At 51.9% G+C, this 21,387-nt stretch overlaps 3 protein-coding genes across 3 annotated transcripts; 1 reads left to right on the top strand and 2 right to left on the bottom strand.

The window, feature by feature from the left end:
• Positions 1 to 2,390: 2,390 nt before the first annotated feature.
• LOC108864371 (mucin-5AC-like) lies at positions 2,391 to 9,368 on the bottom strand. The gene is made up of 9 exons (XM_029111721.1): positions 8,985 to 9,368; positions 8,484 to 8,864; positions 6,993 to 8,352; positions 6,590 to 6,833; positions 6,017 to 6,461; positions 4,697 to 5,650; positions 3,934 to 4,074; positions 3,230 to 3,808; positions 2,391 to 2,795 (listed from the first exon to the last, which is right to left on the bottom strand). Exons 1-9 carry the CDS (start codon positions 9,366 to 9,368, stop codon positions 2,391 to 2,393), a joined length of 4,893 nt encoding a protein of 1,630 aa, XP_028967554.1.
• Positions 9,369 to 15,038: 5,670 nt separating this feature from the next.
• Positions 15,039 to 16,580, top strand: LOC100906944 (UPF0598 protein CG30010). The gene is made up of 3 exons (XM_003744270.2): positions 15,039 to 15,649; positions 15,800 to 16,001; positions 16,144 to 16,580. The coding sequence occupies exons 1-3, from the start codon at positions 15,591 to 15,593 to the stop codon at positions 16,516 to 16,518; spliced, it is 636 nt and encodes a 211-aa protein (XP_003744318.1). The 5' UTR covers positions 15,039 to 15,590; the 3' UTR covers positions 16,519 to 16,580.
• Positions 16,581 to 17,522: 942 nt separating this feature from the next.
• Dph1 (diphthamide biosynthesis 1) lies at positions 17,523 to 19,142 on the bottom strand. Its single transcript, XM_003744269.1, has 4 exons — positions 18,964 to 19,142; positions 18,631 to 18,832; positions 18,390 to 18,514; positions 17,523 to 18,237 (listed from the first exon to the last, which is right to left on the bottom strand). The coding sequence occupies exons 1-4, from the start codon at positions 19,140 to 19,142 to the stop codon at positions 17,523 to 17,525; spliced, it is 1,221 nt and encodes a 406-aa protein (XP_003744317.1).
• Positions 19,143 to 21,387: the final 2,245 nt, after the last annotated feature.

Here is a 21,387-nt window from a genome sequence, read left to right as displayed (position 1 = left end):
ATTTATATATACAGAGACAATTTGTTGTTTGCTTTTCGTTTGTTCATTATTCCCATACATATAATGGTATTTACACGTATATTTCGACATTATCATATATCCAACGCGAACACTTGGGTCTCTCAGTCACGTCGACATGAACTCAGAACGGAGTAGCAGCCGTTCGCCACTCGATACTTCTCTGATTCCGAACTCGCGATCTCGGTTGGTTTCCGGGATTTCCGTTTTTTTCTCTACACGACGGGCAATCTACCGATGATCGGATGATCTTCCGATGGCTCGTTCTCATCCAGGATCAATCGATCTCGGTCATGTTCCGAATGGAAGAGCAGCCTCAAGTTCCTAATGCGTATACCCAGTGGAATACGGATCGGGAGATAGAGTTTCGATGGATCGCGCTAGTAATTGTCTTACCCTGTCCATTACTGATTCAACAATTCCGTGGCCAATCCTTGTGAGGCAGCGAGAGGTGGCTCGAATACATTTTTTTCTTTCATCCCTGTATGTTGATATGAATGTGCTCCACCCGATCCCGTCGGGATCGAAGGGCCGGAGCGAGTGAGTTGCCAACGTCGTGAACTTCCCCTAAGAATGAGCTTCAGCGTAGGTGCGTGCATCTTGCGACATCCAGAACGCCGATCTTGGATAAGCGCTCGATTTTGACGCCGATGAAATCAGCGAATGAAGACACGAGGAATGCATCTCTCGTCGCTGAGTCGATTTTCTGATTTTCCTCCCTTCGAAGAGCGGGAAAGCGACACGAGTGAGATGAGGAACGATTGTAATCGATAAGGTGACGTTCGCGAATGCAGGGATATTTCCCTCATCTCACTTCGGTGTCAAGCTCTCCGCGAGGGTCTCTTGCCGGGATTCGACCGTGACCACCATGGGGTGAGCTTGAAACAGACCGGAAGTTCTGCGCCAAGTTGAAAAGAAATCATGTTGACAGCTCCAACAAGTCACTTTCAACACAAGGAACACACACCTGCACCAGCCACGAACGCGAGGAAGCACCCCGGACACACAGCTGCTAACTCGTCCAGAGCTGAAGGTCTACCTATCCGGAAAAGACTGGAAATGTTGAGAAAAGTCATGTCCGTCGTCCGTGTTTTTTTAACAAGCAAAGTTCTACAATTCCCCGGTACTAGTCACTCTGAAAGTATCTGTTGACATCTCTGTTAACAACACAATAATTTACACGCGTCTGCTTCGTATGTTTGAGGTCAATCATCTTCCAAATGCCGTCGTCCACATCGTCGAACTTCTCGTTCATCCTCATCGTTCTCAATTTCCTCGCCATGCTTTCTCGGTTGCTCGCCAAGACAATACTCAGGTTGAGGACCACTCGTCCGCGCAGTCATCCTGTACACAACCCATGATCGGCGAAGACGATTTTAAACTAAGTATGATCCAATCGTTCCAGACAAGGCTCAACATTCGTTCCCATTCCGTATAGTATTTGTTCTGGCTCGTGTTTACAGGTCTCATTCAGAATCCCGTTTTGTGGGTTTTTGTCCTTTCCTCGAAACTCTCTCACTCTCTCGTTGCAGTGCATTCATATTGATCGTGGATGATTCCCACTTGTTCTAGTTGTACCGAAGGCCAACGCTTCTCAAACATTTTCGTACCGGGACCATGCAGACCGCTGGAGTCGCATTGAGTTGAGTCAGTTGCTTGGGGGGAGACGAGCTGATCGGGATCTCCTTCCTGGAGCATCGGCGCGCGTTTGTCGTTGAGACTAACAGTATTTTGTACAATAAGATACAATATAGAACCATTTCATTCGAGTGCATTATTCCTTCCCGCATTTGAAAATGTCATTTTGTGTATAAAAAGAAATGATACCACGTATGGATTGCGCCGCCGTCGCGACACCCGACTGAGGAAGAAGACACGCGCGTGCGCGACATCAGCGTCCGTCGTTCGCCTGCCCGCCATGATCCGCAGTTTACCGCATCGGTCCCGAGGTCGTCGACAGTTTGAGAAACAGCGAAGACGACTTAGACTAAATCACAAAACATTATATCATCATTATCATTATCATCATCGCCATGGTTATATTCGTCTTTGACGCGTTCTCCGTCGTCTCCATCATCAACTGCTAGCCGTTGCTGCGAGATCGAAGTTTCCTCGGATAAGTTAGGAAACCCAACAGTTGCTCTTGATCATCGATATCTAAATTGAGTAAAATAGCTGGCCGCCACGATGTTCTCTGTTGCTGCTGTTTGGGTGAACGGGTTTGGGTGAGAATGTGGGTTTTGTTCGTCGCCAAGGACGCAATGATCCCGGGTCGATTCAATCGATCGATCGATGCGTCAAATCGAGATTCGGAGACGGGGATGGGACGCGCTGTCGGAATTGTGGAGAGACTCGGCGAGAAAAGTTGCTTACTATGCAAAGAGTATCGAGTTCACAGCGTTGTCGAGGTCGGGATCGTCACTTGGCGCCAACAACTGGTTTGACAACAAATGGCTGTCCGAAACCAGATCTGACAAAGAGTCTTCCCCGAGCGCCTGGTTGCTCACGTCGCCTACCACGTGGTCTGCCAATTGACAGCTAGTGGAATGCGAAGAAATACCATCCTCCAGATCAAGACTCTCTGGCGCGTGAATCATCGACGAGGAAGCCTCGCTGGTCCCTTTCACGTTGTCCATACTGTCGTCGTACTCTTCCATATGTTTACCTTTTCTTGCATCTACTGGATCGTCGTCATGGCTGCGCTCGGCTTTCATGTCCATTTCGTCTTCGAGAAGCATTCTGGACACCAACATTTGTTCGCTAGTAGAACATTCGAGCTGCAAGCAGGGAAGAGCCTCATCAGAACCGTTCGAAAATTTGAATCGTATATATAATCTGCATTACTATGATTTTTGTCGGGATATTAATTCATGATTTCCACCGACTCCCGTCGTGAATCTCTAGAACACGTCGAATACCTGAGCCCGGCTCAGGTTACCGAAGCCCGGACAAACTGAATAAAGTGGAACCTCGTCACAACGAACACCTCAACACGGAATTTTCCGTAAAACGGAGACTTTTTTGCCATCCGTCTGGCCAGCTTGCCGTAGAAATAATGATGGAAAACATTCGTCCAAGCAAATTATCTTCACCACGAACACACTTTTTCGGTCCTGGAGGTTCATTGTGACAAGGTTTCACCGTAGTGCAATACGTTCGCGGATTTGTCAGGATGACCCATCTCGCGGGAAAATACGGAGGGCAAACTTACCAAGCCGGACCTGAACCTGCTGAAGTGGAATCTTGAGATCAGGTTGACCTTCTGTCGCAGAAGATGTGAAGAAAGGTTTTCAAATGAGGCGTCTTGCGCCTGCAAGTCAAGAACTGAGGGTCCTCCGACGTCATTTAGGTGGTAGGGGAGTAAGCGCTCGATAGCGTCGTCCCGGCTCCGGAACTCATCGAGGGATGGGGTCAATATGGATTGTTGGTCGCGAGAGACGAGCTTCTCAAAACGGGTTCTCTTGGCTTTCTCTTGTGCGAGTCGTTCGCGCTCTTTGGCAACTTGTCTCTTCTTGGCCGCTTTCGACAACGTTGGCGCTTGCTGCTGCTGCTGCTGCTGTTGCTGCTGCTGTATCTGCTGCTGCGGCAACGCTGGCGGCGTAGATGAGATTGCTGCTTTGGGCGCGGACACCGGCGATTGGATAAGTTCGAACCCGCCGTTAATTTGTTTCGTTTCTTGTTTGACTTGGGGCAGGACATTGCTTGGCGAAGGGGTCGGGATCTCACACTTGATAGTGGTCGGGGTTGTTTTCAATTTGTCCTCAATGGGAGCGACCTTCTTCGGTGGAGTCTGTGGGGAGTGAGAAAATTAGCGCTGCCTTCCTCTCGATGGGTCCAGCTCGATCTCACTCTTGCATGGCATCAGGTGTATGCTGCATATCGGGGTTTCGGAATCGTAGACTCTAAAGTACTCACGTGCTTCTTGTTGGCGCTATTTACAGCGATGTTCATCGGAACACTCACAGGGACTTGGACCTTTATGGGTTGTCTCGAGGCCACGGTGCCCGAGGTCCCCGCTAACGCCGGGGAAGGTGAACTGCAGGTTGAGATCAGAGGCTGCGAATATCGAGGGAACTGTCAGGAACGAAGCGGATCGCGTCGAGATCTCAACACCGTCTTCTGACAAATTCCAGAATCCGGCTCAGGTGAAAGATTGTAGATAAGAGCAAATAACCCGAGACGCAATAACTTTTCCCGGAGAGGGAGTCGAGCTCGGGTTCGGAAAACATTTCACTCAAGGACCGAAGGGTGCGGTGGGGCATAGGACTCTTCGAGCAGAAGACGTTCGGGAGTCCGAAAAATCAAAACACTCACAAACCGAAGCATGGCGGGAGGAAAAGGAGTTCTGGAGCAGAGGTCGCTCGGAGGTCATAAGAAGGAGGAGGAGTAGGAGGTTCGGGCAGAACCCCGGCGGGAGGAGGATGGGGGAAGGGGGGGGCGGAATACTTTTTTTGGGGAAACCATGCACAACGAACACAGGAATGAGAAACACAGACAGACATCCGAAAGAAACGACAACAATCGGTGGGCCAAGCGTTAACATAAGCTCTCTCAGAAGCTGTTAGCGTTGTAACAAGCCCTAGCGCAAGCGTCCCGGAAAACGAGATGAAATAACAACTCCATTCCAGCATTCCGAAAAGTCTCGTTGGCGTGTTCTTTCTTTTTCGACTCTGCTTACAGTATGAGATGCGGCAACGGTGGGGCTGATGATCGGAATCGTTTTCTGCGGGAGGCAGCTTTCCTGTTTCGACGGAAGACTGGTGGTCCCAACAGTGGAATCGCACACTTCCATCTTCACAGGCGGAGCAGGTGGCGCCTGCATTCGGACCTTGGTCCGCGGTTCTTGACTTGCCGACGGTATCGCGGCGCTATTCGTTGTCGAGGTTGTGGTAGTCAATGTTGTCGCAGATGTCGACACCAGGGTCGCTACCGAGAACACGCATGGCGACGACGATGATGAAGTCAGGATGAACGATGTAGCTGGGGACGAGGAGGTCGATACGGTCGCTGCCATCATCCCGGACGACGACATCGACGACGTGGTGGCTTTGTTCAAGATCGAATTGACGGATTTTACAACCGGCAATTGCTTCGGCGCCGTCGACATCAGCTGGGTGGCTTGGGGCTGGGTCATCAGTTGGACGATTCCTTGGTTCTGGCCGAACTGGCCCAGCTGGTTGAGTTGATTCGAATTTATTTGAACCATCGTCGGAATGCCGTTGACGTTGCCGAGCACGACCTTCTTGAAGATTTGCTGATTAGCGTTTAGGCCTCCAAGAATGAAAGGTGCCGCCGGGTTTGCTTGGCTAATTTGTTTGCTGGGGTCTTGTCCGACAGCCAAAGTGTTAGTGGCCGGGTTATTGAGTGCGTTAACGAACGTGGTAGCGCCTTGCGACGCCGCTGCGACCGTGCTGACCTGAACCGTGCCCCCCGTAGATGTCGGAACGGTCATCGCCTGAGACGTTTGTACTACCACCACCCCCGGAGGCATTCCTCCGAGTAGTTGACCATTGATTAGAGCTGATCCGTTAGCGAGTAGGAGTTGCGCAGGATCAATGGCCGTCGAACCCTTAGCCATCTGCAGTTTGGCCCCGTTTGGCATTTGAATCGGCGCAGGCGCGATGGTTCTTAGCTGCCGTTAGTAAGTACCCGTTAGCGACCGTTAGCAAAGTTAGTTGGAAGTTAAGCGGAGCGAAGCGGACATACATACGTACATATGATTCGAACAATGGGACTAAATTACATATCGACGTAGAGCGGGGGGAATTGGGGAATTGTCTGCCGCAGCGGACACCATCTCTACGATCAGGGAGAGCGGATTTCGAGAACTACTGGGGAGTCTTGATTCGAGTACGCATGTGTTTCCCTGTCCGTATTGGATTCGACTCGCGAAGTGTCGAAAAATGTATCGGGTGCCAGCGGATCGACGCGACAAGAGTGCTGGTGTGTTTGCGAAAACAGAACAGGAGGGAAAACCGAAGAGAAAAAAAAAACTTACGTGTTGTTGAGACCGGAGCTGTTGCTGATTCGCTTGCAGCTGTTGCAGTTGCTGCGGTTGAATAGTAATAATCTGCGGTTGCATGCCGCTCACACCTCCCCCCAGTACGACCTGGCCGCTCTGAGGAGTCACCAGCAGAGGCTGAGCTGGCTGGGCTTGCTGGTTATTTTGCTGGGAAGCCTGTTCCTTCATTTTCTCTTGAAGACCGACCATTTGCTGCAGAAGGAGTCGTTGTTGTATCGTGGGATTTTCCAGGGCACTTAAACCCGCCAGCTGAGTCTTCAATCTGTCGTATAGAGGATCGTTGACCGGGGAGGTCTGGTGAGTCCTGGTGGGCACTCCGTGTCTGATAACAACCTGACCCGGCTGACCGATCTGACCGCCGAGCATCGAGACCACTTTCCCGCCGTTCCCCAATGTCGTATTATTAGACAAGTATACCATCCTGGAAAAGCGAATGATTCAAGTTAGGAACCGGACGAGCCGAGTGCAGCGGTCTTCCCCCTCGTCGGACGAGGTGGGCTCTGGAAATTCTCCGTCGAATAAGAGCGGTGGAAAATCATTCGGAAGTACCTTGGAGCACCGCCAGTAGCTGCGGGCTGAATCACAGTGGGCTGCATAGCACTTAAATTAGGAGAGGTCAATTGCGGAGTTTGGGGCTGTTGTTCCCTAGATACAACTTGAGGCGTTGGTTGTCGAAGAGTCTGTACATTGATTACATTTGAAGGTTGTCCCGCCACCTGTGGAGGGAGAACTACCGGCACCATGTTCCCGTTAATCTGCAGCATGCCGACCTTCTGCGTCGTCGTCGTCGGTGCTGGAGTCTGAAACAATCAAATTCCACGTCAGTAACAGCATGCGATCTCTTCCAGAGGTTCCCAGGGAATCGTAATTTAATTTCCCAGGGGGTGGTCGCTGTGGATCGTCTGGAGGTAATTTATTGAAGAATCTCTCGTAGACATCGAGGGGTGCATACTCACAGGAGGGTGTGCTGCTGTTAACCGCTCAAGAAGAGCCGACTTCTTGGGCTGTTCGAGAACTGGTGTCGATTCGGGCTCGGGAGGGGACGGAGGCGGAGATGCGTCTAGAATGCCATGTTCCTTCAGGAGGTCTCCCAAGTTGACACTGGGTCTGGCTTTGGGCTGTTCTTCAATATTGTTGTTGTTGTTGTTATTATTATTATTGTTGTTGTTGTTGATATTTCCGGTAGTGATGTTGTTGTTATGATTGCTGTTGTTGTTATTATTATTGTTTTTATTGTTCTTGTTGCTTTCTTTATGTCCTGTTGGCGTCGGCGGTTTGCTTGGCGCAGGACTCGGAGTGGAGGGCGGCGGTACGGGGGTGGGCGTCGTCGCCAAGGGAGGGGTGGGCGTAGCCATCAGGGGAGGGGTGTTCGGAGTACTCATTTGCACGAACGTCGGCGTCGCGCCGAGAATCGTCGGCTGTTGGAGGAGTATTGGCTGTTGATGCGGCGCCGCTTGCAGTTGGAACGACAGACCGCCACCAGGAGTCAGTTTGGGCGCCAACACGAAGTTGGACCTACTCTGAGCAGTCTGCAGCATGAGTTTCGGAGCGTTCGCGTTGTTCGACGTGGCCGCTTGCGATATCATCTGAGGCGGTCGTATCAACTGCAATTGACCGTTGACCGATTGTACGATGAGCGGCTGCTGACCGGCGGACAGTCCCGCCTGAGAGAGCATTGGCTGGTTGAGCAAAATGGTTCCTGCAGGACCTCCCGTCTGAATAATGCCTTGTTGAGCCCCGAAAATTATTTGAGCCGGACTCGTGGTAGTCGGTGCTGCAGTTACCGTCGATGATGTCGCCGTCGCCGCCGTCAATTGTAGGGAGCCCGCCGCCTGACTGCTGACTTGATGACCGGTGAGGATCGCCGACTGCTGCACAGGAGCTGCCGCCGGTTGTTGTTGCGCCGCTTGTTGCTGCGGCGCAGGTGATGTCTGTACGCTTTGCAGGGGTGGAGTTCGCTGCTGCTGCTGCGATTGCGGTTGTTGCGGCAAAAGCTGCAGCTGGGGACTTGGAGAAGGGGTGAGCCCTTCGGATGCTTGTGCCGGGGTTGCTGGGTTTGATGTCGTCGCGCTAGAAACTCCATTTGGCGTCTGCGGAGTTACAGAACGCTGTGGACCTGTCGTCAGAAGGATCTGATTTTGGGTTTGTTGCTTTTGTTGCTGCTGATCCGGCGTTTGGTGCTGCTGCTGAATCAGCTGTTGCTGCAACCGTTGTTGCAGCTGGTGCTGTTGCAGCTGTTGTTGCAGCTGATGCTGCTGCTGGATTTGGAGTTGTTGCTGGAGTTGAAGCTGTTGTTGTTGTTGCTGCTGCTGCTGTTGTTGAATTTGTTGATGTTGGGGGTAGGTTGCGGTTGGTGTTGTTGTTGCTGCTGCTGCTGCTGTTGCTGGGGGATCATGAGGGGCGAGCCCGAAGTGATCGTGGTCGGGGTCGCCCGCTGACTAACACTCAACGGCGAACGAACAGGAGAAGCGTTTATGCTGTTCTGGGTTAGAACCGGAGAACTTCCAGCCGATGAAGAGTTGTAGGACTGGGCAACAACACGTTGCTGGCAGTCCACGGCGGTGTTCGTTGTCGTTTGTTGGAACGTCGCATTGCTCGCGACGTTCGATGCAGATATGGGGGATGTGCTTGACTGCGTTTGATTTGTTTGCAGATGACCAGCTGACAGTTGTTGACTGCTTAAGAGGTGCTGTTGTTGTTGGGTGTCTTGAGAGACATCTTCGAAATCCCTACTTAAACCACCGCACGAATACGCGCCTTGAGACAACAATTGCTGATGGAGGGCATCAAGACCCGGAACTCCAGAATCTAGTCTTAAATTGATCTGAAATGGAGAAGGCTAATCTCAAATCTATGCGAAAATCCGTCGAACGGTAGCACTCGAACATAATCCGGGAGGACGACGGTGTCGTCGAGCTTGTCGCAAGCGAGAATCGACACTGACCTGATCTAGATTAATTTGTGACGCTGTCTGGGGACCGTTGGGTGCTTGAAGATCCACCGGGCCAAGGTGATCTTCCAAACGACTAAAATTGAGTTGATTGATATTGTTACTATGCTGCTTTTCGCCGTTCGTGGCACGGCCATTGTTGTCTGCTGTGGACGACACAGGAAGTTGTCCACCATTCGCGAGCGGAGCTGGTCTGAGTGTGGAGTTCGATGAGCTGGCTCCCAGTAACAGGTTTCCGGAACCGTTGGCGAGACTCTCGAGCTGTTGGTCAACCACGTTAGCGGAAAGGCCATCTGCATCTTCGCGTCCTTCGAAGAACGATTGAAACAGCAACGGATCATTGATGACATCTAGCAAGCATTTTCCTCCATCGTCCATGTCCAAATTCCCCGACGGGAACAGCAAGTGGGCAGCCGACCCGAAGTCCGACGGGTCGATCTGCGACGGTTGGCCACCCGATGCGGGGACCCCGTTCTGGGCCCCCATCGGGTGTTGGACGCTACTTGAATGTTGCCCATCTTGATTACTTGGTCGGCCATCGGACGAGGAGCAAGCGGACGACAACCCAGGACTAGAGAAGATATTAGATAGAGGATCTATGGTGAATGCGGGAAGGGGGGTCGGATGCTCTCCACCCCCCCTAGAACAATTCAAGTTTGCCCTCCAATATAGGTTCTGAAGGAGCTCGCTTCTGAAAAAGAGAAGAACGATACGATGAAATTGGAGCTTTCTGATGCTTCTTCTGCAGATCGAGAGTCGGACTCGACCGAAAACACGGCCCGGGAGAACGAAACGAACGAAAGAAATTCCGGCGGGCCCTCAGTTTTCCGGCATTTCTTTCATCATTAGATACGTCGAAGGACGGTTTTTTTCGAACGTCGTAGCGGCATCAAATTAAAAGTTCCCCATCGAAATCAACTGCGGTATTTTCCTCGAAGGCAACCGCTCATCGAGTTTCGTTGCGGAAAGCCACGGGAACCGACGCGGAACCAGCTCGCTGAGCCGGGTTCCTGGCCCGCGGTCGATAATTCCCCCGAATCGTTGAGATACTCGAAAAACTACGAGATAATTTCAGAACATCGGCAGCTATCCGTGAGCAGGAAAGCAGTTCAGTCGACCTAGGTGGATTGTTGTGGGGGGTGCGTCTTAAGATTCGCTTGGTTTCGAGAATTCGAATGCCCCTAGATGCCTATGTCCATCGGCTGGACGATTCGGATTGGGAATATTCGGTAAAATCGGTGAACATCAAAGTCGGGGAAATTCGATGTTACCTTCAGTTTCGGAAACATGTGCAGGTGTTTTGCAGGCAGCATCTGCCAGAATTCCTCGAAACCATCTCGATCAGTCAGTGGATAGACGCCGTCGCAGAAGAAATCCAAATCAGTACTTCGGCCTTGACAGAAGCGTCGAGGCGGTCGCGCACTCTATCGCCGCTACCGGTCGTTGCGCCACGCGATTCCTCGCCTGAGCGCCCGACGGATGGACGGACGGGCGGGCGATTTAGCGAACCGACAGACAGACTGACGGACGGAGAGGTCTGTTCTCTGACTGAAGGAGAATCGATGCACTTGACGAGCACTGAGTCGTTTGGAAGAACACCGAAAGTCGGTACAGCCTTTCATCCGATGTCGTCGAGAGTGGAAGCCGGAGTCGCTCCTCACTGGATGAATTCGACGTGAAGTGTACGCTCGAAGACAAACGTATGCCGTATCAACTTCAAGAACACTTCCGTCGGTGTCTTAACGTCGCTGAGCGAAGGACCATGGGAGCATCGAAAATCACAAGTAAGCACTTGCTTCAGCGCCCAGAAGCAAAAACGGGGTCACCAACCTCGTTCGTAGCCGCGATCAGACGAAAAACTTCAAGTCCGAGTCACAAAACAAATGCCCTCCTCGTCTTCATCACTCTGGCGATATGGGGCTCGCTCGCTGCACGACTCGATGGCCAGCTGACTTTCCACTACGATCGGATGGAAAACGTTCTTAAGTAGAGCGGCTTTTTGAAGCGGCTATCCATTCGAGATCCGGAATCGCATTTCCATACTTTAGGCACAAGTCCGAGAATTCACTTGGGCACGTTCGGCCGTCAACAACCCCATCGTGTCCCACTCAATCGCTTGATCGTTCGCTCGGTCAGGCAGTCAACGGCTGATCCCTGGGCCGAGCTTCCTGCTTCGGAGATTTCAACGTTCACCGAGAACACTGAAACACCGTCCGGAGTACACTTTCTTGACAGAAGGTCCACCAGAGCGAAGTCCCGGCTGCCTTGATCGCTTGTGCGTCACTGAAACGGGTCAGACCGGCGGTATTTTCCTAGACTTGTTTTGGCCGCCAATTCGAAGTCGCAACAGCGTTTCTCGGGAAGCTTTTCTTCACTCGCCGCTCAATTCTCTCTGAGCGAGGAAGCTGTCCGAGCGCGGAGCCTAATTGAAACTCTAAACGCAACAACACACCGCACAACAAATTGGGATCGTTTGCTTCGCTGTATTCAGTTGTCTTTGGAACTGTTGTGTGTACGATGCTGCTGCTGCTGCTGGATGGTGGCTTGCTTGTGATAGTAAATATGGCCGCAACCGGCGAGGGTAGTGGTGCTGCTGTCTGGACAGGAGCTAAGTCGCCGTTCGCCACTGAAGCGTCGGATATGCGCGCGGGAGAGTACAGCGAAGATCAACGCGCTACGACGACGAGCTACGACGACGAGCCCTCCCAAAACAGAGCTAACGGCAGACGATGTGACGATACCGCTGTGGGTACCCCTGAGCTCGGTAGAGATCAGCTCGTAGGGCAGAAATCCTAATCCCTATGAGTTCCCCTCTATTCCTAGGAAGCTCAGATCGCGACGCGCGCGATCGGCTACCACACCGAATTACGCGGATTGTGTCGATGATCTGGAGGAGGCGGAACTCTGACGGATGCATTCTCCACGACTTTTCCTCAGGAAGCGCTATCGGCCTCATGTCGTACTCATTCCTCGCGAAACGATTATCATCTCTATGACGTCATCAGTCATTGGCGAAGATCGACTCCGGTAGAAGAAACAGGCTAATATAGACCGCTGATGCATGGACTTATCTCGATCGGAATACTGATTTCAGACCTAGAGCGATCGGAAAAGGATCGAGGACTTCGTCCCCGCCCGGAGAACCCCCTCGGAGATATTCAACGAAAGCTGGGTGCCGCAGCGGACAGAACGTACTCGAGAGCGGGTCTCCTGTCGGCATCGACTGAGTTCGGATAGATCCCTATCTAAGGGTAGCGCCAACTATGAGTGCGCGTCGAAGAGCGAGGGAATCGATATCTCGTGCTAGTGGAAGCATGGAAACGAATGAGACAGACGCGGTGGCTCGATGAGATTCCGGAATTACTCTGTCGTTCCCTTAGCTGCGCCTTAACCCTATGCCGAATCGTGGATTTTCATCCCTCTCACTCAGAGCTGACCATCTTTTACCCCTCCCCCCCCCCTCCCCTACCCACAGAACCTGAGAGACGACCACGAAATGAAGTTCGTGACGCTCGATTCGACGTTGCTCTCGGATAATTACCGCGGATCATAAGTCATTAGTACCTCCGATAGAACATCGGAGGGAAGGAATTAGTCCAGTACCATGAACTCAATGGACAGTTGGACAGCCCGGAGATAGACACCGAAACGCGTTTTTTCTCAGAGATAATCCCCCCGTCCGGCGCCGAAGAGTGGAGACCGTCCCCCATAACTCGGTGAAGACGTCCACCCGTCGGGCCCTCACGTCAGCGTCTGGGAAAAGCTTCGCACAGAGGATGGCGATATAATTTATTGTATGCTCGGTCCGACCTCGATGGGAACTTACTCCCGGAACTCTTCGGCTCACGACAAGTTCCCAGGTGGGAGAAGTCGATGAGTCATGCTCGGTTAAGCTGTCGATTCCGAGATCGGGACCTTCGTTCCTGCAGTCGCTCGCAGTGATCATATCAACGTGGTAGTTGTGCGCCTATGGAAAATGTGTTCCGATGGTGGTCTTGGTCGTGTGCGTGGAGCGAGAGGGGAAAGGACCAACGAAAGAGACCGAGAAGAATGAACCGCTGCTGCTGCTTCTGCGAGAGTTGTCGTTGTTGTCGTCGCTCGTTTTTACTGAACCAGCGCGACACGACGACCCGCGAACGTTTGTGTGGTGGTGGTGGTTGACTTAAAGAGACGGCCGTGGAGAGAAAAAAAGGATCTGATGAATGGGCAAGGAGAATAACCAGACGAACTCTTTCTTTCTGACGACGACGTCGTTCCGTAGACATCATCGTCATCGTCTCTCAAAGTCGAACGCCGCCACCGTCCTCGACCACCACCAGGACCGCGATCAGTTGGAGCCTGCCGGCGGCGGCAACGGTAGCAACTGCACCAGCCGTTAGGCCTGGCGCCGTCGGTCGCATAGGCGATCGCCGTCTCGCGGCTGCTGCTGCGGTCGGTCGTTGTTCGTGGCGACGATGTAGGCTTAGACGGGCGCCAGATCGAAAAGCACGAAATTCGAACACATTGCCACGCGGGATATATCGGGCGCGTTCGGTAGATACCTATAAATCACGTGCGTCTAGCTAGTAAACAGCCAGAAGAAAGGGGAACGTGCGAAACTCTACGGGGTAGTGAAGCCCGCACGTCGGCTCTGGGGTGGACGCTCTCGAGTCGCTCGGGCCCCCACGATGACCGCGCGACCGATCGCCAGTGCTGGCACGATCGCGGGGCGTCGAGTGTGGGCCACGGGCGGCCCTAGCGGACGTCGGTTGTATAGTTTTATCTATCGAAGCTCTAGCTCGAAGCACTCACCACTCGCTGCTGTTGTAGCTATGCTTGGCTCAGTATGGCCGCCTGCTGAACTCTGATTGGTCGGTCGACGGCTGGCATCCGGCGCTCATTGGCTGGCTAGGAGGTCCCCTGACGTCAAGCAGCCATCCAGCCGGGACAACCTCTCGCTGCTGCCAGCTCACCGCTGCTGCTTGAGTAACATACAGCACCACCAAAGGCATTATGCTCACTCGACGCAATCTAACGCTTGCCCGCCAGACTCCTAGTCTGTCCCATCGCTTGCCTTCTGCCGGCCGAGCGAGCGCCCGGTCTCCGGGCTCGCCTGAACACTCGCTGGGCACTGCGGTGCGACGTCTTGCGCTCGGGGGCTAGAACACTGCGGGCGAGCGTTGCTCCTCCATACCGTAGAAGCGGAGTATTCGCGAGCTCGGAGCCGCTTTCGGCGAGTCGAACTCCCGCCGTGAGTTTCCTCGAATAACGGGAAATTCCGCCGGTTATCGATTGACAGCCCCGAGTCAACCACAGGTGTCTGTGATTGATACTTGAGACACTTGCTGTTTTGACGAACAAAGCCCGACGGCCACCTCAGACATATAAACATTCACCCTCGCCGACTTTTCCGCTGTTGGGGGCGGAGCCAGAAATCAAGCCATTCAAAAAAACTCGCGGTTTCCATTCGGTTCTCTGTGTGCGTCTGCATTCGAGCGGACCAGCGCGGCTTGTCCCCGAGGCTTCACTGCAGCGCAACTTGAAATCCCGCTCGACGATCCTTTGCTTGGCGGAGGCTCCCCCAGGAGGTCGATCGATGTGTGTTCCGAGGATACTCTTTGACATGTGTCAGTGGTGTGGATTGCTCCTATCTCGCTGTGGTGATTGTGTGGTTCTATTTGTCACCACTTAGCGACCTCACACCAAGTATGCTGCTCCCTCATGAAGAATTCATGAGTCTATGAGTGTCTCGTAATTATGAGGGCTTTCCCCAACCACCCGGTCATCCATAGCCGGTGACAACAGACCACCGACCTTGAACTTGGGCCCTGGTTCGAAATTTTTATTGATCTAGTGGAGGAAAGACTCCCGCAGAGAACCTGACAGAATCAGCTGATCCAGTCTGCTCCCGTCAGGAATTGATCATGCCCAGCGAGATCGTACAGAGACGGTCGAGAAAACTTTTGTGAATCTGCTAGACACCTTCCACCTCTTCCTGTCGGCCCTGGGAGCGTTTAGATCACTCCTTCGCTCTCTATTCGCCCTGAAAACCTGATCTCGACTAGGTCCCTTCGGGAGCAATTGACGCCCATCCGCGAAACCGGCGGCGAACGCTGACGAGGAACATGGCATGTTTGTCACAGCCCGGCCCCAGGAAATCAATGCGAAGTTTCATAAGAGAGACTTTCCGCTGTTCCACGCTCAGCTTCGGATCCGATCTGATCCCGTTCCGTGGCAGCAGTCGGTTTTGAAATGTTGCCCGCCTCCTTGTTGATACCGACTTGGCGGTGGCGGCTTGACAGTCTCCCCGCCAAAGTGTGGGCCTTTTATTAGCCCTCGTCGGGATCGGTCTTGGATCCGGAGGAGCTAGTGAGGAGATTCTTCAAGACTTCTTCGCCAGTCTCCGTTCTACGAGAGGAATTTGCCACCCGTTCCTCTGCTCCCTATGTTCCTAGGATCAATCCTTGATATATTCATCCTAATGGATATACTATCAGCAAGCAGTCGGCATATCAACATTGCTCGAATCACTGAGTCTCGTCTCAACAAGACTCTAGAGCTTTGACAGTATTCCGAGGAAACTTTTTGTTTTAATTGGCAATAAGAAAATTCTGAGCATCCATGTCGCTTCGAAAACTCGTCATCAATTTGACGTTGAAGAGCCGAGCCGGTCATTCCAGGTGAGCGGTCGCCGCGAATGCATTCAGCGAGTCTCTGTGCTGTGACATCCCGGGACGTTCGAATTCCGAATCCTCTGCCTGATGAGTCCGAGGACCACCCGTCCGATCGAGAGAACTCTCCTATGGAATTCATGGATACTCATATTCCAGGCAGGCTCTGCGACTTCTCACTTACGTCCAAGGTCAAGCCGGCCAGAAATATAAGAGGGAATATTTCTATGCGATCGACCATCAAGGAATGTTGTTCTTGGAAGACGCGCGCATAAAGAACTTCACATCTTGTTTCAAAGAACACAAGTTCCTCGAATTTTTCTTCCGGAGGGTGCGAGTGAACGACGTCGGATTCTACGGGGTAACTGTGAGCGATTCCATCGCCATCGAGAGCGAGAATTTATCTTTTCCATGCTGATCGCTGTAAGGACAGGGACGGCGAGTCGAATCCCGAAGTTGCCCCGAGATCTCCAGAGTTTTAATGATGAACGTTTTTCTCGTAGGATGAGTTCCCATACGTGAGCCCGTGTGGCGTGGAGATGAACTACATCAAGTGCGATGATGTTCCCATTGTTTTCACGCAGCTGGAGAAAGACATTTTGTATCATAATCACGCTGGCAAATTGTTGTCGGTTCCCTTCGAACCCCAATCTTTATGGATGGTAGCGAGCAACGGCAGGGTGTATCACAAGGGTCCTCAGAGATCCGGTGGCGTGGGGCTGATCGCCTCTAAGCTGGCTATTCAATTGAGCAAGAACTTCGTGTTCGAAGCCGATCTACCCGTGGCTTATATACATAACAATCAAGACGTGCCCTTCGATGGTCGAACGGAAGCTATTCTGAACTCTGTGCCACACTACGAGGGTACCGAGGGATGATTCCGTGAGCTTCCCTCCGACGTTCGCACCAGCACTGTGATATTTATGCAAGAATAAATTTGTTCTATTGATGCCTAGTCCTCTACTGTACATCTTCCGCGGGCGAGCCATGTCTCCATACTGCTCAACTCGCTCCACATATTGCGAACGGCGACCCGCCAGCCCGCCGGGAAATCCATGTGGTGTGGGAGCATGCGGGCAAGCGCTGCGGAATACCTCAAGGATGATGTTGGAACGAAGCGAGTGGGATCGGGGGGAAACGGGTGCTCGGATCGGAACTTGAATAATTCCCGGGTAAAACTAATAAACAAGGACGTGGAGCGTTGCGTTCGGGATCTCCCATCTCTTCTGGCGCCCTTTTCTCGCTATCTCCCGTACCTGGGGAGCACAATCACTGTTCCTCCAGGAGTATCCACTATCCACCTATCGTATATTCTCACCTCTTCAAGCGCAAAATCCGCGACGTCAGGTTACACTCCCCCTCGGCAATGGAACACAGCCACCGGCTGTCTGTGTTCAATCAGCTATGGGGAGCACCCGCCTTCGTCTGTCCTGCGGTGAGTTTCCATAACCTCTACACCGGAGAACGATTCGTCCTCTTTCAAGGTCGACAACGAGACTAATTCCGTGGATTGACGATAGGGAAAGCAAGGAGCCCGGGAGGTTCTGAATCTCGGAATGACCTTGGCAATGACTCCTGTGGAGTCTTCCCGATGACTGATGACTATCAAAGAGGGGGTCTGACAGGGAACCAATCACAATATTCTCCAATGCTTGCCTTGATGGACCAGAATCAATTATCATCAATTACAGCTCCAAAGCTCAGGCAATGATCATTTCGCAGCCTTCATTCATCCGATGGTCCGGAGTAGAAATGGAATGATGCTTCGTGGAATTCATCGAAAATAGGCAGAAAGATTCGACAGCTGTCTGTATGAGTCGAAGGACTGCTCATGATCGCAGGATCACTCAGCTCCCTTCCCCCGGAACAGGGTAGGACAACTTTATTTTTTACAATCGCACTCATCACATGATTTCTTGGGTTTGTGGTTCGGTGTCCACGGGCCCAGACTGTCTCTCGAATAGAAATCCATTGGATAGTCCTTTAACCACTCGGATTGCTTCAGCACCACGCTGAGCTCGTAAGGCGTCAGTAGAGGCGCTCCGAAGGCTAAACCCCAATCTATAGAGAGACGGGGGCAAGCGATTTGGACCCAAGCATCCACATTTTCAAAAAGCGCCAGTTTTTTCGGGAATATCTCGCTGAGTAAAACTCGTACCACGGTCTTCCCGGCAGCCACGAGACTTTCCTCCAGATGATCGAAAACTTTGTTCGACCCTTGTCGTCCAAGTGTGCCAAGGATCACACCGAAGGTCTTGGCGTTCACAGCCCGCTCCACGACCTCCCTACGGAGTTTGAGCATTTTCTCGTAGGCATAGTTTTCCTCAGTCAAAGTCTTGTCGTACGGATCGTATTTATAGGCTTTGAGCCGATGGTTCGCGATCATTGCCGCTTCCAGATGGAATCGTCCGTCGCCGACGTAGAGAATTGCGTCTGCATCGAATCGAGGCGATGTACAGCCCAGGGTCTCGCCTGGCGAGAGAGGTTTCGTCTGGGGTGTGAGCAGATTGTAGCCTTCGGCACTCAATTGTTCACAGAGAGCTTGAGTCGTCGCAACGAACTGGATTGTGGATAAGACACCAATCCGCGTCGCCGGTCTGGAAAGCAAAGTCAGCGGTGAGCCTTAAGATTCTCGTCGAGGAGTCCGGATGCGGGTGACCGTTTCTCATCAACTGCGGAAGGTCCACCATCCGTTGAATTCAGAATCTGCATCTCAATCGTTCGGATACCGTCTGAAATTCGGGCTCACTCGAAGTTCGCTTTGATGGTTTCCTTGAGATGGTGCATATCGATCCGAATATCCACGAATATGTACAGAACCTTGAGAGTATCGGTTCGATCCATCGGTATTAGACAGGAATGACCGTAGTGGATCTGTGAAAGGAGAATGGTATACGCTAAGGCTTTGTGATCCGCAAAGTGCATATCATTGTTCTCTCGCCTACCGGAATGAGAACTGATGATATTCCACGGAGGAATTTTCAACGTACCAGAAGATCCAGAGATAGGGCTTTCGCGCCCAGATCATCTATGCAACAAGCTCCGTACGTGACATCACCGAAAACAACTGTGGAACACTCGCAGAACTCCTCGAGTATATCCGAGATTGGCAGAGCGAAGATGAGCAGTCCTTCGGGTAGCTGAAGAGCCACTTGCACTGGGCGCGATAGTTCGGCGCTCAGTTGACGTATTCTGGAGTGAGAAAGGTGGATATATGCACGTGAAAATCAGAGACTCGGTGTTCCCCGGGGTCCTACGATAATATATGTATCTGTATAATGAGTATGATGACAACCCTCCCTTTTTCCTTTGTTTCCACTTACCGGTGTACTGTCTTGTAGATTTCGAAATTGTAGTTTGCGGGGAGAACATCGATAGCTTTTTTGAGTTTTTCATCTTTGAGGATGCTGTCAGGAATTTGATTCGTATTCCGCGCCCGATGCACGACCACTCGCGGCGTTCCTTTGCTGATCACTTTCGGCTGTAGAGCTGTCGAGGTCATTATAGCGAAGAGCTCAGCCTGATTCTGATCATACTCCAGAAATGAATTCGTGAGAGATCGCGCAAGAAATTATCACTTATTCCTCGAGCAAAACACAGATAGACCTGATGGGATACAAGAGATGGAAGTTGCCTGGTTCTGGGATCTCCTTCGGATTCGCGGTCGAAACCCGAAGGGAGAGAGCCCGTGTCCTGGATTCACAGATTTCCCCCACGAATAAGGCACCAAAAATCGAACTATCTGAAAACGGGCGGAAATCCGCGGCCTCTCATTGTTCACCCCGGATGTTGCTCGAGGTATTTTGAGTGCTCAGCAGACCGTCAACGAGTGGGGAAACCAGAGCTCCAAGTGTGCAAAAGTCGAAGACCAGCTACTGAGGAAAACTCATGCTGCCCATGCCATCAGGCAGAGCCGGATCCATGGGATCGTTGGTCAGCGTCGATGGCTCTCAAATATCGGATATTTATGGAACGTCGCGACCGCGGGTCGCCCTCGCTCGCCTGCTCCGGAATAAATTCGGGGGCTCCGGAGCTCTTCATGGCTCGGGCGGTCCTAAGTCCGAAATCCGGAATGGTCACGGGTCCCGGACCGTCCCACAATGCGAGGAGAGCGCGGTGACTCCACAATGAGTTCAAGGATACAATAGCTCGATGCGCCCTGAACACCGACCTCCTAGGAGTCCCAACTGAGACCTCCGAGATCTCAGCTGTCGCCGATATACTCCCTACGTAGCTGACGGCTTCGGGAAGTTTCTCTCTCGATTCGGGAGCGGATATCTTCATCGAGCAAAACTAGGATTTTCTAGGACGAACCAATACATCGAACGGAGCTGGACTCGAGGCTCGAGCTCCCCGTCAGCACTGACCGAGGCTCATCTCGGGAGGGACGCATCAACAGTACTAATGAGGTCCAATTTGGCTCGCAAAATCTTGACACATGCGGGTGCACAACCCCGAAGCCCATCAGCCGGAATGTTAGGTCAGCTGCTCGACGGGCACACTCCGGTCAGTTTGAGGCTGAACCGACTGAATGCGATCCAATGTCTCAGATGCTATGTGTAACCTGTAGTCTCCCATAAGGCACTTCCTTTCTCTTTCTCCAACCAAGGAAACAGGAGGGAAGTTGCAATTTTCTCGTCGAACCTCTGAGTACAGATTGACGGTGCTCCAGAAACGTTCACCAGGTACATATTGCGCGCATCCAGGAGAGACCCGACGGTGTCTTCACTGTAGTCCCAGCACCAAGGGGCAACATTCCTCTTATTTCAAACCTCAGGGACATTCATCCCGTCTGGCGCGAAGTGGATGCCAGGCGGCAAGGGCGAGCTTTGTCAAGAACAGGCGAGACCGCCTCGCGCGGATAAGGTTCTTCAAGCTCATCGTCAAAATCTACCGATTTCTACTTGAGTGTGACATTTTTGCCGATGCTTCCGGGTCTGGCCGCCTGACCTGGTACGAGCTTCGAATTCGCGATCAGGTTGCGATTCAGGCGTCAACTTTTTGATAATATGGACGATTTTGAAATGGAGCCTCCCAGCATAATCACCTCTTGGCGTTGAATGATCACAGGACGGAAACTTACTTACAGTGAAAAACTTTATTGATATTCATACATTAATTGTCTCTTTCCGTCGCTATTCACAAATCATTTTCATTCTTCCATTGTTGATTGATATTCTAGTTGAAACTTGGAGGAGATCCCCAAATATTACGATTCCGTAGGCTGCGAACTGAATTTTAAGAGTCAAACTGTAGATCAGAGGGGGAAAGGAAAATCTACAAAAAACAACTTTTACTCCCGAGAATATCCGTCAAAGCAATCTTACATGTCTCGCGTCACCTGCGCACGAGTCATGTGCGCCTCTCGTCAAAATAGCGCGATATATCCTAAATATATATATTCATCTTTAATAATACGTATGCCCGTTCTTAGCTGCTATCGTAATCGAAGATAATCAACGAGAATGTTGACAATCGTAATACTGCAAGGAAAATTCAGCTCCCTCTCCAGAAGAAACCTCCCCGCTCCCCCGTCTGGTTGAGTTTCGCAGTGAAATTTGTACAGAGTATCTACAGAGGGTATCGCACGAAATCTTGAAAATCCGTGAAAACCAAACTCCAAATCAAAACTTACGGGGAAGGTGCGAGATATGAAAGCCATGAAAGCTCCTCGGACAATCGTTGTCATCCGGAGGAAGGAAGTTTATCTAGCTCCTCAAAAGTCCCTGTCGAACTCCCTCTATTGC

This window comes from Galendromus occidentalis, unplaced genomic scaffold (assembly GCF_000255335.2).
Source record: "Galendromus occidentalis unplaced genomic scaffold, Mocc_1.1 scf7180000077463, whole genome shotgun sequence".
NCBI classification, from domain to species: Eukaryota; Metazoa; Arthropoda; class Arachnida; order Mesostigmata; family Phytoseiidae; genus Galendromus; species Galendromus occidentalis.
This window is presented reverse-complemented; position numbering and strand designations above follow the sequence as displayed.